Source organism: Setaria viridis, chromosome 9, assembly GCF_005286985.2.
Source record: "Setaria viridis chromosome 9, Setaria_viridis_v4.0, whole genome shotgun sequence".
NCBI classification, from domain to species: Eukaryota; Viridiplantae; Streptophyta; class Magnoliopsida; order Poales; family Poaceae; genus Setaria; species Setaria viridis.
This window is the reverse complement of record NC_048271.2, coordinates 30,517,814-30,534,617: the sequence shown is the minus strand read 5'-3', so window position 1 is coordinate 30,534,617 and position 16,804 is coordinate 30,517,814. Positions and strand designations below refer to the sequence as shown.

At 43.3% G+C, this 16,804-nt stretch overlaps 1 protein-coding gene and 1 pseudogene across 2 annotated transcripts; both read right to left on the bottom strand.

Annotated features, from left to right (window-relative positions):
• Window positions 1-795: 795 nt before the first annotated feature.
• Window positions 796-8,831, bottom strand: LOC117835986 (alcohol dehydrogenase-like 4). 2 transcript variants are annotated; one of them, XM_034715330.2, is made up of 10 exons: window positions 8,672-8,831; window positions 8,416-8,552; window positions 8,173-8,222; window positions 7,122-7,465; window positions 4,580-4,683; window positions 4,412-4,487; window positions 1,742-1,803; window positions 1,508-1,603; window positions 1,241-1,402; window positions 796-1,127 (listed from the first exon to the last, which is right to left on the bottom strand). In XM_034715330.2, exons 1-10 carry the CDS (start codon window positions 8,763-8,765, stop codon window positions 1,011-1,013), a joined length of 1,242 nt encoding a protein of 413 aa, XP_034571221.1. In that variant the 5' UTR covers window positions 8,766-8,831; the 3' UTR covers window positions 796-1,010. The 2 variants fall into 2 exon arrangements, with proteins under 2 accessions (XP_034571221.1, XP_034571222.1); XM_034715331.2 differs by having other exon boundaries at window positions 4,580-4,662; window positions 8,672-8,830.
• A 769-nt stretch (window positions 8,832-9,600) lies between these two features.
• Window positions 9,601-15,117, bottom strand: LOC117835519 (alcohol dehydrogenase-like 4; annotated as a pseudogene).
• Window positions 15,118-16,804: the final 1,687 nt, after the last annotated feature.

Sequence of the window (16,804 nt, the reverse complement as noted above, 5' to 3'; positions counted from 1 at the left end):
CTTTCCAAATCAACTTCCATACAGGACATCAAATAATCTTGCTTGCTTCAGAGAAGATTCTAAGAAGAACCGAACAACTACTTAAGGAGAAGGTTAACAATCATTGGGTAGATGAGCCTCGTCGCTTGGTGCCAAGGCTGCTGGTCCGGTACGGTTCTAAATGGTTTTTCTTTTGGACTGTTGTGAACCTTGAATCTCGCCAATACAGCCTCCTGTGATTTTTGTTACTGAGATATCTTTTCTTTTCTCTCAGGTATTTTGTTATCAGCTTCGATGCTGCAAACAGTCAAATCTGAACCTTATCACTCTTCTTTCCCCGTGGCCAGAAAGAACACCAGCTGCGTGTGTTGCAGTAGCAAGCAATCGAAATGGAGAAAGAAACACGATAACCAGATGTCGAAACCACCTTGAGATGAACATTAGGAATGAAAGACAGTGATTCAACGTCATGAGTACCCTCCATGATCTGGCATATAAGAAGAAGGCATGTTGTATCATTCGTTGATGTTCAAAATCGTGTGTTTTCATGTTTTTTTTTCATTTCTTTGGTTATTTCCTTCTTTAACCGAATGTGACTTGAACATGACTCGTGTTTGCCCCCTATGTGGGGAGGCTTGACGGATCGAACCATGACGCCCTAGGTAGTCTTTGCCGATATTAGGATATGCATGCCATCACCTTGACAGAGTCCCTCTATATATGTCAAGTCCCTCTCGGGTAGGGTTTTCTTTGGTGCTCCCAAGTCTTTCGGAATAGTTTTGCATATCACGCTCATCATCGAGGGCATAAGTGTCGTGCTTGAATTCTTGTCAATAGATACTAATGCCAACATTAACGTCATTTTTGTTCTGGATAATACCTGTGTTTTTCTTCTTCATAGAAGTCCCATTCATTTTATAATACATACATATTGCACATGGGAATTATACAAGTGGACACTGGAAAACGTTTCCCTACTTTTATTATTATTCCACTCGAATCAACAGTAATCCTGAAGTCCACCTCCCTGATTAGAAATTAAGCAGGCACCTCAGCGACTTGCCTTCCTCCAGCAACTGGAAAGCCTTGTTGATGTCCGAGAAGGGCAACTTGTGCGTTATGAAGCCATCGAAGTTGATATTAACCTCCTGCCAAGCAACAGAAGACAAAAGATAAAATAATGGGGAAAAAAAGACGATGGTGCAAACTGCAAAGCATGATTTCACGGCAGAACGAAGATGAGATGCAGGGAGAGTGGTACCCCGTTGATGCACTTATCGACGAGGTCCGGCAGCTGGGACTTGCCCTTGAAGTCGCCGAAGGCGCAGCCGGTGATCCGGCGGCCGTCGAAGAGCTCCATCGGGTGCAACGGCATCATCTTGGGTGTCGCATGGATCCCCAGTACCACCGTCAGGCCCCAACCCTGCATATAATGTAGCCGCATCCATGACTTTCAAAGTTATAGAGCTAGATAGATAGGTATAGATACAGATACAGACAGATAGATCGATAGATAAGCTCGACATACATCATGTGTGGACAGGAAAGCCTCTCTCAGCACATCATTAATCCCGGTACACTCGAAACTGTAGTCGACGCCCCCATCCGTCATCTCCCTGATCACCTGCGCATCAATTCAGTCCTGCTTAACACAGCACACTGTATAAAGCTAACCAATGACAAGGTTTATTCGCAAAAAAGAAAAATGAAAAGCTTGATATACATTTTGTTGGAAAAAGAATAAAAAGGCGTACGAATGTACCTCATGGACCGGTTTGTCACAGGCCTTCGAGTCGATGAAATCCGTGACGCCCATCTCTTTCCCTGAAGACACATTCAAGTCAGCGTTAAGAATTAATGATTTTAAAAAATTCCATAGCACCTTCTTGTTTTTTCTTTTGCGAAAACACCTTCTTGTATATATGTTAAGTTCGTTGTTAGTCAATATCTAGTAGATCATCAGCAGCACCGAATATCTCTGTTGTAGTGTTTCCATCACAATTAGCAGCTTTTCCAAAGAAAAAGAACTGCAATTTTCACGGGTAGACTTCTATAGCTGCAAAGTTCTGCTTGTACCCACTGCATTTAATAATTTGACCTTCATCACGCAGATTTTCCGTTTCACAGTAGGGGTTACTAAAAACCTTAAACAGATGTTTCACACTGCAACTTAATTTATCTGTCCTTTGGGCCTTTGATATTGAAATGTACTAGAAGTTGACACAAATGAAGTTCAATGCATGCACTGGACATTTGCTGACCCCCAATAGCTATCATTGAATAATAATTAAAAAGCTCGGAAGCTTCCTCCTAATGAAGTAGCGAGCAATTCAATTTTGTCGTTGAAAAATAAAGCATAACAATTTGTACAATAATAATCAAGACATTGTACGCGATGTAGCCCAACTTCAAACGAAAAAAAGGTGGGTTCAGCCAGGCAAGGCTTCAATGAATTGAAAAATTACAATTACGTTCTGCTAATTGATAACACACATCAAGGTTCGAGCCCTTTTCTGTTAAAAATTTCCAAAAACTGCTATCTACAAAAGCAGTTACAAGGTAAAACAATTTGACAATTTTTTTTAGTTGAAAGTTGAAACAGATATTATTTGAGCATTTTCCTTTGGGCTCTTTTTGTGAGTTTCTTTTACCACAGGGGAGGCACGACAGCGGCCCCAGGCGGGGCTTCCACGGTGGCGGTCGTAGTATTGTTGGGCAGTGTGCGTGCAGGGGCTTGGGGATGGGATACTTGGGCGAAAGCCTTTGCTGACAATCTTGCTAGTGATGATGACGGCAACATCTTGGGCATCGTTCTCCCCATTGGGGGCGTCATGTTGTAGCCCATCCCTACCTGTACGGGGCTCTCCGGGTGAAAACCCTATCCAGATCCTAAACGAGCGACGGCGACGCCATTGGCGTTGTGCCCACCTTGGAGGCGTCGCTTCTAGAGATCCAACTCGGCTTGTGGCAACATGGGTGACGCTGATGGTCATGGAAGGCTACAATCGGAGGGCACGCTGCAGGATGGCGAGCTTGATGGGGGTTACCGACCTCACGTGGCGGCGATTGTAGTCGTGGTGGCAGCCAGGGGTCTCCGCATACTTGTCGGGTTGGCTACTGGCAGCGGACCACAGCGGCTAGCACTACTTGCGGCTGTTAGTGCGGCGTGAGCCTGCGTCGAAGGACGGCGCTTGCGTCACCGACAACGTTGGAAGACTAAGCTTGCAGTGGACTGCGGCGGGTTGCTAAAGGCTTGTTGGCATGATGGTGATGGCTGTGTGCGTAGTTGAGTGACGAGGCAAAGTCGACCTGCAACGGAGGCTTCGGTGTTTGATGGAGACCTTGGGGAGCAAGGCGGCATTGCTCACCATTCTGATGGCGACATAAAAAACGGATCTGTGACGTAGAGTGTTGTGGCGGACATGGTAAGACCCCCACATGCAGTGGCTTTCTTCGAGGCAACGAGAGGAGGTGGAGTCCAACAGCGAATGTGATGAGACCCCCGCGCGTTGTGTTATTGTGGTGGTGAACGTGAGGCAGCCTGCGAGATGTCCGGATCTGGTGGAATCACTCTGTCGGGTGGAGTGTGGTGTTGCAGCGGCACTACGGCGAAGGGTCCCGCATGGTGGTGGCTTTCTCTGTGCGGTGCAGTTTGTTTCCCCTAGGTTTCCTGACGACACGAAGTTGCGCCTGGAGGTTTCGACGACTTCTTGAGCATGAGACTGTTTCGTGGGTGCCGTGGTAAAGGCTTTGGTTCTGCTGCCGTGGCAAGTGGAGTGGTGAAGCCGCGTTGACGTTCCAATCCAACCAGTCGGGTGTGGTGGTTTTGAGTGGAGTGGTTACCTGCGTTGATGTCACAGTTCAACCGGGCGAGTCTTTTTGGTTTTTTATTATCTTTTTCTTTTTCTACCTATGACCTCCACAGGTTGTAATCTTGTATTTTTCTGCTATATCAATAAAACATGCACTATTTTGTGCTGTCGTTCTTTAAAAAAAATAATGGAAAAAGAAACGAGCACACGCTAGGTTGAACAAAAAATGTCATCGTGATTTTCCTCAACTTCAACAAAACAACTACCTCCAGTTCAACGTAAATTGACGTTAAGGGCAGAGGAAGGCTTTGCTGACAGGAGGTAGAAACTGAGAATAGAATTAATTGACAAGTTTGAAATTATGTGTTGCTTTCTTCTTAATTGGTACTATTGGCATACTCTGATTTTTCAGTTAGAAAATAACATCCATAACATGGAAAAGATATATGCATGCTGTTGGCAAGGTTTTTAATCTTTGCGTTTTGCATGAGAAAATTTCAGTTGGAATCTAATCCATCATTGTTTCATAACTTATATCAAGGATGTGAAAATGGCTAAAGTAGAGCGACAAATTGCCAAAAGAAAGAGAAAAGATATAGGGAAAAGACGTGGCTGCGCACCTTTGGTGAACTTTTCGGGGTTTATATCTACACCAATGATCCGAGCAGCCCCACGTAGCCTGGCACCCTCAGCAACCTAGAAAATAGTTAAACACATTTTATGGTAAGCTTAGATCGAGAGGTAAACCTCCTTTTAATTTGGAGGGAAAATGTTTAAGTTTTACTGACCGCGAGACCAACAGCACCAAGCCCAAGTACTGCCACTGTGGACCCCGTAGAAACGTTTGCAGTGTTCCATGCAGCCCCAACACCTGATGCCAAACAGAGGACAACTGAAACAGTTATTTGAATGATCAGTAATGGATAAAGTTTCTCTGAAGCGAGCTCATGGTAGTCTCGCGCACAATGTGGTGAGAACTGGTCAGTTCACATGAAAAATTCCTGTAGAATTATTCCTATTCATTATTTGTCACGAACCCACGAATGAGACCGCTGCAGTCTTTGTCGACCTACAGACATCTTCAGTAAATTACGAGCCTCCTTGGACATGGATGTGTGTTGGTACCACGACAACGATTTCATCCCGCAGGTAAATTGTTTTCATTATACAAGCCCAGTTCATATCGATTGCTACGTTGGTGAGGCACTCGTAGAAACTTCTAGAAAGTTAGAGACAGTGACAGGATGAACCGTCACAATCACAATTACTTCCAAATAAAGTGACCTGTAAGACTAGTCTAAGGTCTTCCTCTTTTGCGATTACAACCAGTCTAAGATCCAAAATTATATCCTGGGTATAAGAAAAATTCTAGGACTTTAGCTTAATTCAATAGAATGGGGAGTCAATTTTGAGTACACAAATCTTACACAACTGGATGCTGATTGATTAATGCGATCTTCCTCCGTCCCAAATTATAGATCACTACTAGAAAAAGCGGCATTAGTCCCAGTTGGTAGGGATCAAAGATCCCGAAAATCCATCCGGGACTAAATTTTCGAGATAAAAGAGGGGTTCTTTAGTCCTAGGTCATTCACACGGACTAAAAACTCCCTTAGTCCCGGTTGGTTAAACCAACCGGAATAAAATGGTTCAAAAGAATAAAACAAATTGGCCCACCCACGCCGGCCTTTCGCGGCCGCCCGCCCACCCGCGCTCGCCCGTCCGCCTGGACTCGTGCCGCCTCCTCCTTGCCTTCACCGCCCACGGCTCGCCCGCGCTCGAGGCCCGGCTGCCCACCTGGAAGAGAATGGGAGAGGAGGAGGAAAGAAAGAGAAGGAAGAGGATAAGATGCCTGGAAGAATGGAAGAGGAGGAGGAGAGAAAGATAACGAAAAGGGGGGGGCGTGGGAAGGGACCTCCGGAATAAGGGGGGTGTCGGTACGATATTTCTAACCGTTACAACCAGGACTAAAGGAGGGTTTTAATCCCGGTTGGTCTTTACAACCGGGACTAAACCCCTCTTGCCAGTGCCAATCGGGGCCTCATTTTTACTCGTGACTAAAGGCACTTTAGTCCCGGGTCAAAAGTCAACGGGAAAAAGCACCCGGAAGGCAGTAGTGGGTCGTTTTAGCTTTTTTAGATGCACATATGTTTGTATGCATCTAAATATAGTGTATGTTTAGATGCATACAAACATCTATGAATGAATTTAGAAAAATCAAAATAACCTATAATTTGGAATGGAGGGAGCAGTGGGTATAAAAGTGTGGTTGTAGAGTTAGCTTTGCTTCCAGACGTCAATAGATGTATCGATTTGTATTTTTGGACCAATTAAAATGTACTTTGTATACGCTTGGTTGTCAAAGTTTACAACTCTGGAGGCACGAGAATCTATGCTCTGAAACGAAGCGAAGGTACAATGATGCATGACTCTGAACGATGCCTTCCTATGACTCCAAAACACACAGAATGACACAGGTCCGGGCTGGGCACATGCCTGGGTTCAGCGACATCAGACAGAGCTGGCCTGGCACAGCGATCGTCAGGCTTAGGCTTAGGGGTGTTTGAGAGGTAGAGGTTAAACTTTAGTCATGTCACATCGGATGCTAATTAGGATGATTAAATATGAGCTAATTATAAAACTAATAGCAGAACCCTTAGACTAAATCGCGAGACGAATCTATTAAGCCTAATTAATCCATCATTAGCAAATGGTTACTGTAGCACCACATCGTCAAATCATGAACTAATTAGGCTTAATAGATTCGTCTCGTGATTTAGCCTAGAGGTTATGCAATTAGTTTTATAATTAACCAATATTTAATACTCCTAATTAGTGTCCAAACATCCGATGTCACATGAGCTAAATTTTAACCCTACGTGGCAAACACTTCTTACACTGCGCAGAGCGCGTCCCATACATGACTGACCATTCAGCCTCTCACGTCAAACACAAACCAAACAAAAAACATCTATAACATCTACTGTACGCGACAAAGTAAAGACCGGCCACACCGTGTCCACGTCGTCGCGTGTCAAAGCGCAATTTGCACGCATGGATGCGTACGTCAAATCAACCAATTAATTGTTTTCAAAGCTACTTCCTCCATTTCAAATTTCTTATTCTAATTTTATCCTAAATCAAATTTTTCTAGCTTCAATCAAATTTATATAATACACAAATATTTATAGCATCAAAAAATTTTAATCTTATCAGGTGTGCATTTATTTGATATTGTATATATATTAATCTATTTTTCTATTAATTTGTTCAAATTCAAATAATTTATACACAGAGAGAGTAAAACGTACAGGAAGCTGATTCCCTTACCTGTGGAGATGCCGCAGCTGAGGAGGCACATCTTCTCCAGCGGCGCCTTGGGGTGGACCTTGACGGCGCAGGCCGCGTCCAGCACGGTGTACTCGGCGAAGGTGGACGTGTTGAGGAAGTGGTAGACCGGCTGGCGCTCGCCGGACGACGCGTCCACCACGGCGAACCTTGTGCCGCCGTCGGAGGTCATGGTGCTCTTGAAAGGGTTCACGCGGTAGGTCCCACACAGGTTCGTCTTGTCGGACCCGCAGTAGACACATTCCCTGCACTCGCCAGTGAAGATGGGGATGACGTGGTCTCCAGGAACGAGGTCTTCCACTCCGTCGCCCACGCTCTCCACCACCCTGTGAGTTATGTCAAGCTAAGTGTCATCGTCAGGTATAATATATAACGTATAATTGCAAGACCGATTAGAAAAAGACAAGCCTGAGAATTATCTGAAAAACTTTTGGTAAATTCCATCTGATGACACTTGAGTTTGTGGTCCAGGACAAGATCGAGTCCCCATAGAACAAAAATTCCAGGACACATCTTTGTTAATTGTTTTTCAAAAAGTTAACAGAAATGTTTTTCTATATAGTATTAATAAGAAAAGCTGGATAAGGGAGCCTCCTGTGAACTGATAGGGTCAAAGTTTGCTCATTTATGTGTTCGAAGTTGCGGCTGCATGCAGGCGCTGACCACAATTTGACACAGATTTTCCTGTGCCCAGGAAGTCAACATTTCACGGCACTTTATTTCCAGAAAACCCCAACGGAGAATGGAAATTTTAAACAAATTAAGTCTAGAGGACTCATAAATTTATATATCACCCCCTGAAAGGTACATGCAAACTCTAAGACCAAGCGACAAGTATAAAGTCAACTTAGCGGTATTCAGAAGAGATACGTCATTAACTCCTTATAAAAAAAAGATATCTTCAATAAACACCCATAAGAAAATACCAAGGGTCCTCGCGAAAAAAAAAGAAAAGAAAAAGAAAATACCAAGGTCACTCGATCGGATTTCTAGGGCCAAAAAGAAAAAAATCAAAGAGTAGGATTATACTCACCCGGCTGCCTCGTGACCGAAGATGCGAGGAAACTTGCGATGCATCTCGGTCTATCACGTCCATGCAGCAATTATAAACAGCAGCGTCACATGTCAGGATACACAAACAGAGATTAGTCGTTGAATGATCTACAGTAAACTAATCAAGTCACCGGCAGACATCTGTGCACAAAACATGAATGATTAATTAGCAGGTGAACGCCCAATTACGGCCGTGGCTTCTACAAGGTGTGTATATGCGTACTTCTCCCTTCCAGGCGCTGAGGTCGGTGTGGCAGATGGAGGTGAAGAGCACCTTGACGCGCACCTCCAGCCGCCCCGGCGGCGCCACCTCCACCTCCTCCAGGGAGAGCGGCTCGCCAGGGCCCCACGCCACCGCCGCTGCGCGAGCACGGCAACCATGATTAGAGACAGCCGTGATTGCTTCATATCCGCCGATCCGGCGCAAAAGATAGGAGCAAGGAAGAGCAGAAAGGAGAAGCAGACGCAGGCAACAACACCTTTGCATTTGATGGGCTTCCCACGGGTGCCGGAGCCGCCGTTGGCCAAGCTGCCGTTGCCGTTGGCCGCCGCTGCTGCCATGGTGCCGTCCATCGGCTGGGTTCTTCTGACTCTTCTTTTGGGGACAGGGAATGGAGTTCTTAGCTCCAGTGTGGTAGAGGCTGGCGTGCTGGATTATTTATATAGCCAACGACAAAGGTGAGAGGAGGCGGCCGGGAGGAGAGAGCTGACCATGCAGATATTGTTCCAATTTTCTATTATGGTATTTTGGTATCTTGTGTGCCCAAAAAATAGATGTGGACCCGTTAATGTACCTATGAATATGGAAGCAAAACTAGCAAGTTAGTCGGATTCAGTGTAGGTGATATCCGACGTTGGTTTGTTACATGTGCGGAAGGGTGTTTGGTTTGGGGATGCTAAACTTGTCTCTAAACTATCAAACAGGATAACTAAAAGTTGCTAAATTTTAGTTCCTAAACTTTAGCCCTTTAATCCCCAAGAGATTACTAAAAGGGACTAAAGGATACCTTACCCCAAGAGATTACTAAAAGGGACTAAAGGAGACCTTGGATAGTGTGTGGCCCTCATTAATGCCCGCCCGCCCGTCGGCCACTGCTTCCGCTCCCGCCCGCCCGCCGCCGCTCCGCTCCTCCCCGCCCGCCCCGCCGTCGCCACCGCGCCTCACCCCGAAGACCAGCGGAAAGGCATGGCGGGAGCATTGGGTGACGGGGGTGGGAGAAAGGGCAGCAGGAGGTATTGATTAGGGGTAGTTTTGTCTTTGTTCAATAATTTTAATGACCTTTAGTTATTGGAACCAAACAGGGAGACTAAACTTTAGTTCTTTAGTTCGATGAATAAGTTAGTTCAATGAATAAGGGGGACTAAAGTTTAGTTTAATCCTAAAGGAACTAAACAGGACCTCAAGCACTACGATATACAGTTGTGACTTTAGTAAAAATGGTTAAGTGGTACATCAATTTGAAAAGATCATAAATCGATAGGTGTGCAGGGGAGGTCATAGGGCGCCTCTTCTCTCCAGATAAAGAAAATTGAGTCAACTATTCAAGCACATTTTCATGATCGATACAAGGTGAAACCACACAAGAACAAGGAGGTTTACATAAGCAATATTTGTGCGAAGATCCAACTGCCGAAGATGAATTTGATACTGATCTCTGTCGAACCTCTCCAACACAGCAGTGCAGAAAACATCCCAATGTAGCACCCACCCTCTTCTCTCAAACTTGCTGTGTCCTTCTTTGTGCTCTGACAGAAATATGCATAGGACACTCGTTGACAGTTGACACCATAACAAAAGGGAAATGAAGCAAACGCCATGTTGTACAAAACTGAATATGCGCATCAGTTACCTTGATTTCGAAAAAGAAAAGGTAGTTTGGCCAGATTGAAATAATACACAAGCTCGAATTATCTGTTGATTTCTTATTAGTTGATTGACAAGTCTGGTATCAGGGTTGATTTTTTTCGTTGGAAAAAAAAGAACATCAATCACAAAAAGATCAGTGCACATGGTGCTGGCAACTTTTCCAGATTCTCGTGTTTTCAGGAGAAAATCTTGGTTTGGTTGGCATCTAGTCTACCATGGAAATTCTATATTTCAAACATATTTCTGTACCGCATACCCCCTTATTTCTGCCTTCGTTTCTAGAAAGAAAGGAAATATATTGATTTTTTTCTGGTCATTCATGAAGTTTGATCATTTCCTATTTTCCCAGTTTTTTATTAAAATTTCTAAAGCGAATGCAGATACTTCATTTTTCCAGGTCATGCTATCCAGCTTGCGAGATCTCATATGTTTAATACGGATTGTGTTAAGAGGTATGTTAGGCACAAGTCATTAGTTCAGCTGTTCATATTCTGGAAAAAAATATATCTGGCTTTATCTAGCAGTTCTAAAAGTTGAAAATTTGTGGAGATTCTTTTCACTTGAACTGCAATTCACTGGCCAAAGATCCATTTTTGCAGGATACCAAATTATGCATGATGTCGACCTAGTGGCAATATCAGAGTTATCCTGTTCTGCTATACTAGTGGTATTATATGGAAAATGACATCCTGATTCCTTGAAATTGACAAGCTAGGTGTGTTCTCCGCGGATGCATCTGTCTACTTTATTGACATTATCAACAAGAGAAAGTTGTCTTTCTTTAGGGTTACCAATGTTTTCCTTCTTAGTAAGCAACTTTGGTGTTGTCTTTCTTCTCTATGTTATTTTACTTTGGGAAACACGGGACTATTTTCTTCCTTTTTTATAATTCCCTTAGAGCAACTCTAAGAGGCTGCTAATCTTACCCCCAATATCTTTTTTAGAAAAAAGAGAGAAAAAATGAACTCCAACAATCCACCTAAACCTTCCCTAATTTTTTAGCGACGCTAAAAAAATAGCCTGCCACCGCGTATATTTTAGCGTTGGCGTTCCTCCCCTAATCCTGATTCTCGCACACCCGCGCGTCCCTTCCGATGGGCTCAATATGATGACGTGGCCTGTGTTCGAAATATTAGGGGCTATTTATTAGTGATCTGCTGTGGACTGATATGTTTTTGGGGAAACTTTTTTGGAAGAACTCCCAATACATTGTTTTGGGGAAGAATTTTTTAGAATACTCTTGGAGTTGCTCTTATATTTCAGTGTCTGATATGAGAAAAAAATAGGATTCTGTTGAGAAGACAGAAGGAAAATAGACTGTTGTTTTACAACGTGTTGGGTGGAAGAGTAATAAGTTGGAACCAGTGGATTGTTCAACTTCCTTGTCGATTCACAGATCCAAGTTTTTCTTTGCAAAATTACGCTTGTTTTTATTCAAAATAAACAAACAATCATGGTGCGCATGCATTTGTTATTTTTGAAGGTATCTAACTTAACAACAGCGCTCTTGGGATTGACCAAAGTGTCAAATCATGCTCATGTGATGAAAAGATATTTTGTTTCGTAACTTGACTAGGATGTGGAAATGGCTAAAGGAGAGTAATAATAATAGGCAAAGGGGGACAAAAGGAAAAGTGACGTGGCTACAAACCCCTTTGGTGAACTTTCAGGGTTTATGTCAACACCGATGATTCGGGCTGCCCCTCTGGTATCCTGGCACCCTCGGCAACCTAGAAAGTAGTTGAACAATATTTGATTAGCAGTTTAGTGAAGTAAATTTTTTTGTATTTTGGGCAAAATAATTTAATTTTACAGACCGCAAGACCAACAGCACCAAGCCTGAATACTGCAACCGTTGAACCCTTGGAAACGTTTGCAGTGTTCCACGCTGCTTCCCACCCCTGATGCCAAAGAGAAAACAATGAAACGTGAGGTTATTATAAAATAATCATAGGGATAAATAAGGTTTTAATAAAAGAAAGAGAGTCGACAAACGAAAATAGAAGGAAAAATTCATGTACTCTCTCCCTCCCAGAAAAAGTAAAATTTCTATTTATGTATCTGGATAAATATTTGTTTAGATACATAGCTAAAAATGTATTCTGATTGAAACGGAGTGAGTACACGGCACCTTGCATCTCTGTCCACCTGCACACATCTTCAGTAAATTATGGCCCTAAGCAGCCACCCCTTGCACGACGACAACAATTTCATTTGACAAGCAAACTATCTTCATTTTCAAAGCGATTTGCATACTTGCGAGATAGTGACCGGATTGACCGTCATAATTAAACTTGCCCCCAAATAAAGTAACTTGTAGAACTGGGCACCCTAAGTGCTTCTTTTCTTTGGTCCGAGGTCCTGCAAAGTTCTGGTTACAACTTAATTAACCGTGACTCAAGTTCTGGTTACAACTTAACGCAACTAGTAGTGACTAATAAAAGCATGGCTATAGTTTTCTGAGATGTTTGGATCAATATCTATAAAGCAACGTGAGTACCTGAGTAGCATTAGCCTTAAGTAGGATCGGATTCGACTTCCCGTAGGAACGAATTAAACATAACTGGAATACAAAATTAAAAAAAAATGATAGTAGGAGCTTCTCTTCGGTCAAAAACATATCTATAAAGCAACTGCATGTATTCGTTGTCAAAGTTTGCAAGGACCCAAACACCTCGGTCCCATGAGCCATGACTGATATACAAGATGCATCGGTAGGTACGCCTGGGCTGAGAGCACATGCCTCTGTTCAGCAGCATCAGACAGAGCTGGTCCGAGGCAGCAACCCTGCCCATTGCCACTCAGGGTCTCAAATCAATCAGATCAAATAAATCATATGATGTTATAGATAACAGATAGGTCCAGACAGTATTCGCTGTCCAGTTGCATTCCAGTTTGCTCACATGTCAAAATAGTCCAGCTCAATTTGCATGTGCATGGATGTATCAATAAGGAAAAAAAAAACAAAACTAACAAGAGCATACCAAGCTGATTCCTTGATTAACTGTGGAGATGCCGCAGCTGAGGAGGTACATCTTCTCCAGCGGGGCCTTGGGGTTGATCCTGACGGCGCAGACCGCGTCGAGCACGGTGTACTCGGTGAAGGTGGAGGTGTTGAGGAAGTGGTAGACCGGCCGGCGCACGTCGGAGGACACATCCACCACGAAGAACCTCGTGCCGTTGTCGGAGACCATGGTGCTCTTGAAAGGTTCGCACGGTACATCCCGCACAGGTTCATCTTGTCGGACCCGCAGTAGACGCATTCCCTGCACTCCCTGGTGAAGATGGGGACGACGTGGTCTCCAGGAACGAGATCTTCCACTCCATCGCCCACGCTCTCGACCACCCTGTCAGTAAGTCGTATGTCATCGTCAGGTATAATAACGTACTATACTTGAAGATACCATTCTTTTTTTTTGGCTGCACAAGATATCCTTCTCAGTGCTTTTATGTTGATAGCATTACAGTGTCCAATCTTCCTTAGCGGCTAGGGCCACTACAAACATAGTGTTACTGTAGATGCAATACTTATATTTTGTAACGATTCTTTTTTATTTTTGTCCCTTTATACATAAAAATTTCACACTAAGTAAAATGTTTAGTTTATTAAAGGCAGAGCAGATCGATTAGAAAAGACTAGCCTGCTAGTAAGAATAAGAAACTTGAGGTCTGTATGGGGCATCCCAAAGCCCAAAGGCATGTGAGTAGAGATGGTCATCGGTGGCGTTTGCAAGATCCAAGACTGGTCGTTTGTCGTCTCCAACCGCCAATACGGCCAATTTATTGCCCACAAATTAGCAGCTGTATATAGATGCAGTCCCATGGTCGTTGGTCTAATCGCCATGCATGATGCATCGATCGATCCAGGCTTTGAATATTTGTTTAAAAAACCCACTACCTTGTCGCCGATAATATTTGTTGTTTTACTACATATTTGTTCACAAACAGGTGTGGCTATGACCATTTTAACACCAAATTTGCGTCCCAATGGTACTAAAAATTCACTGTAAAGCAAAAATCATCTGAAAAGACTGTTGGTAAATTCCATCTGATGACACTTGAGTTTGTAGTCCAGGACAAGATCGAGTCCCCAAAGAACAAAAAATTCCAGGAGACATCTTTGTTTTTTTTTTCAAAAAAATATGTAGAAATGTTTCTACAAAAATTTTAATAAGAAAACCGGAGCCTCCTGTGAACTGATAGGGTCAAAGTTTGCTCATTTATGTGTTTGAAGTTGCGGCTGCATGCAGGCGCTGACCACAATTTGACACAGATATTCCTGTGCCAAGGAAGTCAAAATTTCACGGCACTTTATTTCCAGAAAACCCCAACGGAGAATGGAAGTTTTCAACAAGTTATAAGTCTAGATGACTCATAAATTTATATTTCACCCCCCTGAAAGCTACATGCAAACTCTATGACCGCAAGCCACGAGTATAATGTCAACGTAGCGGTATTCAGAAGGGATACGCCATTAACTCTTTATAAAAAGATATATTCAATAAACACCCATAAGAAAATACCAAGGGCACTCGATCAAATTTCTAGGGCCTAAAAGCAAAAATCAAAGAGTGGATTATACGCACCCGGCTGTCTCGTGGCCGACGATGCAAGGAAACTTGCGATGCATTTTCTATCACGTCCATGCAGCAATTATAAACAGAACCGTCACATGGCAGAATACACATAAACAGAGATTAGTTGAATGATCAAGTAAACTAATCAAAACATGAATGATTAATTAACAGGTGAACGCCCAATTACGGCCGTGACTTGGGCGTGTGGATATATATAATAATTCTTCTACAAGGTTTGTACGCGTACCTCTCCCTTCCAGGCGCTGAGGTCGGTGTGGCAGATGGAGCTGAAGAGCACCTTGATGCGGACCTCCAGCCGCCCCGGCGGCGCCACCTCCACCTCCTTCAGCGAGAGCGGCTCGCCACGGTCCCACGCCACCGCCGCTGCGCGAGCACGGCAACCATTATCAGAGACAGCCATGTTTGCTTCACATCCGCCGATCCGGCGCAAAAGATGGAGCAAGGAGAATCGGAGAAGGAAGAGCAGAAAGGAGAAGCAGGATGCAGGCAACAACACACCTTTGCATTTGATGGGCTTTCCTCCTCTGCCGGCCACTAAGTCAGAAATGATAATGATTTCTGCTGGCACGTTGAAATTAGCGTGATGCAATTGGCACCCACCATCACAAAGGTGACCGGGACCACCGGGTTAGTGCCTGCCAGCACATATGGCTCTATGCTGGCGGGCGATCTAAGCGCCTGACAGCACAGATGGGATGCATTTTTGTGCTGGTGGGTGCGTTAGGTGGCTCGCCAGCACAAATGCCGCCTAGATAAAGCCGCGAATAGCTTCTTCTCCAGCTAACCTAACTTCATTAGGTTGTCATCTAGATCTAGATCTAGACCCAGAAGAGAGAGGAGGGAAGAGAGACAAAATAACTAGAGATGGATTATTTTTTAAATAAAATTCTATGGTCATATTATAACAATGCTACGTTTGTCATTTTAATGTAATATAGAATTGAGTTTGATTATATTTTTCCTACTTATAATTATTACATCCATAATTTTAATTAATGAGTTTGATTGAATTTAATTTATAATTGAGTTTGATTTTTTTCTTCTAGTTATTAATTATTACATCCATGGTTTAGTTGAGTTTCATTGAGGGTAATATAGAATTATTTTTTATTATATTTCTTCCTACTTATTAGTTACTACGTCCATAATTTAATTGAGTTTATAAAATTGTGGCCCACAACTCATTAAATTAGTTAATATAACTTAGAATTGTTGTCACAGGTTGTTAAAGATGGATCATAGAGCATGGATGTATGGCATACGGAAACATTCGCATACATTCATGTCAGAGGTATCAAAGTTTGTGGAGGCTGCGGAGAAGCACGCTCGCATTTGCAAGACAAAAAAAATACGTTGTCCGTGTTTTGACTATAGCAACAATATTATATGGGAGGATACTGATGTCATCAAGAGGCATTTGATAAAGCGAGGTTTTGTGGATGGATACAAAATTTGGTCCCACCATGGTGAGGCAAGAGATATTTTCAACAATACAGACACTGATTTCTAATGAAGTAGGTGATAATGATGCAAATGAAAATGATCATGTTATGATGGATAATAATTATGACTGTGGAGATCAAAATGGTAATCAAATAGATGCGCGTGTGGAACCACAGGCGGACGAGGAACGTGATGTTGATATAGAGGACATGTTCATTAAATCGGAAGTGTTGCTAGGGAGTGCTAAAGGGTTAGAAAATTTTGAGACACTCAAGAAGGCAGCAAATGACTGTATGTATGAGGGACGTGGGAATGAGTAGACAGTGTTGCGTTTCGTCCTCCATCTTCTAATCCTGAAGGATAAATTCGGCTGGTCAGACAATAGTTTCAATGATCGCCTTACTCTGCTGGGCAAGTTGCCCCCGAAGTCTAACTTTGTGCCAAGAAACATAGACGAAGCAAAGAAAATTATTAATCCATTGAAGATGCGTGTGCAAAGAATACAGGCGTGCATGAACCACTGCATATATTACCACGGTGAGTACGCAACATTGGAAAAGTGTCCAAATTGCAATGCTAATAATTACAAAAGTAATGCCGATTTCTATGAGGACCGTGCCGGTTCCTCCATCGGAAATAAGAGGAAGAAGGATGCAAAGAAAAGTGCTGGTGCTCAAGTGGAGGATGAGTCCTGTATAGGTACT

What these genes read in the sequence shown, in the direction of transcription:
- LOC117835986 (XM_034715330.2), bottom strand. Translation starts at nt 8,765, where the DNA reads ATGGACGGCACCATGGCAGCAGCGGCGGCCAACGGCAACGGCAGCTTG. An exon ending in TCAGCGCCTGGAAGGGAGAA is followed by an intron (nt 8,223 to 8,415) that starts GTACGCATATAC and finishes TGGACGTGATAG; the next exon opens with ACCGAGATGCATCGCAAGTT. An exon ending in CCCCGAAAAGTTCACCAAAG is followed by an intron (nt 1,804 to 4,411) that starts GTGCGCAGCCAC and finishes ATGTGTCTTCAG; the next exon opens with GGAAAGAGATGGGCGTCACG.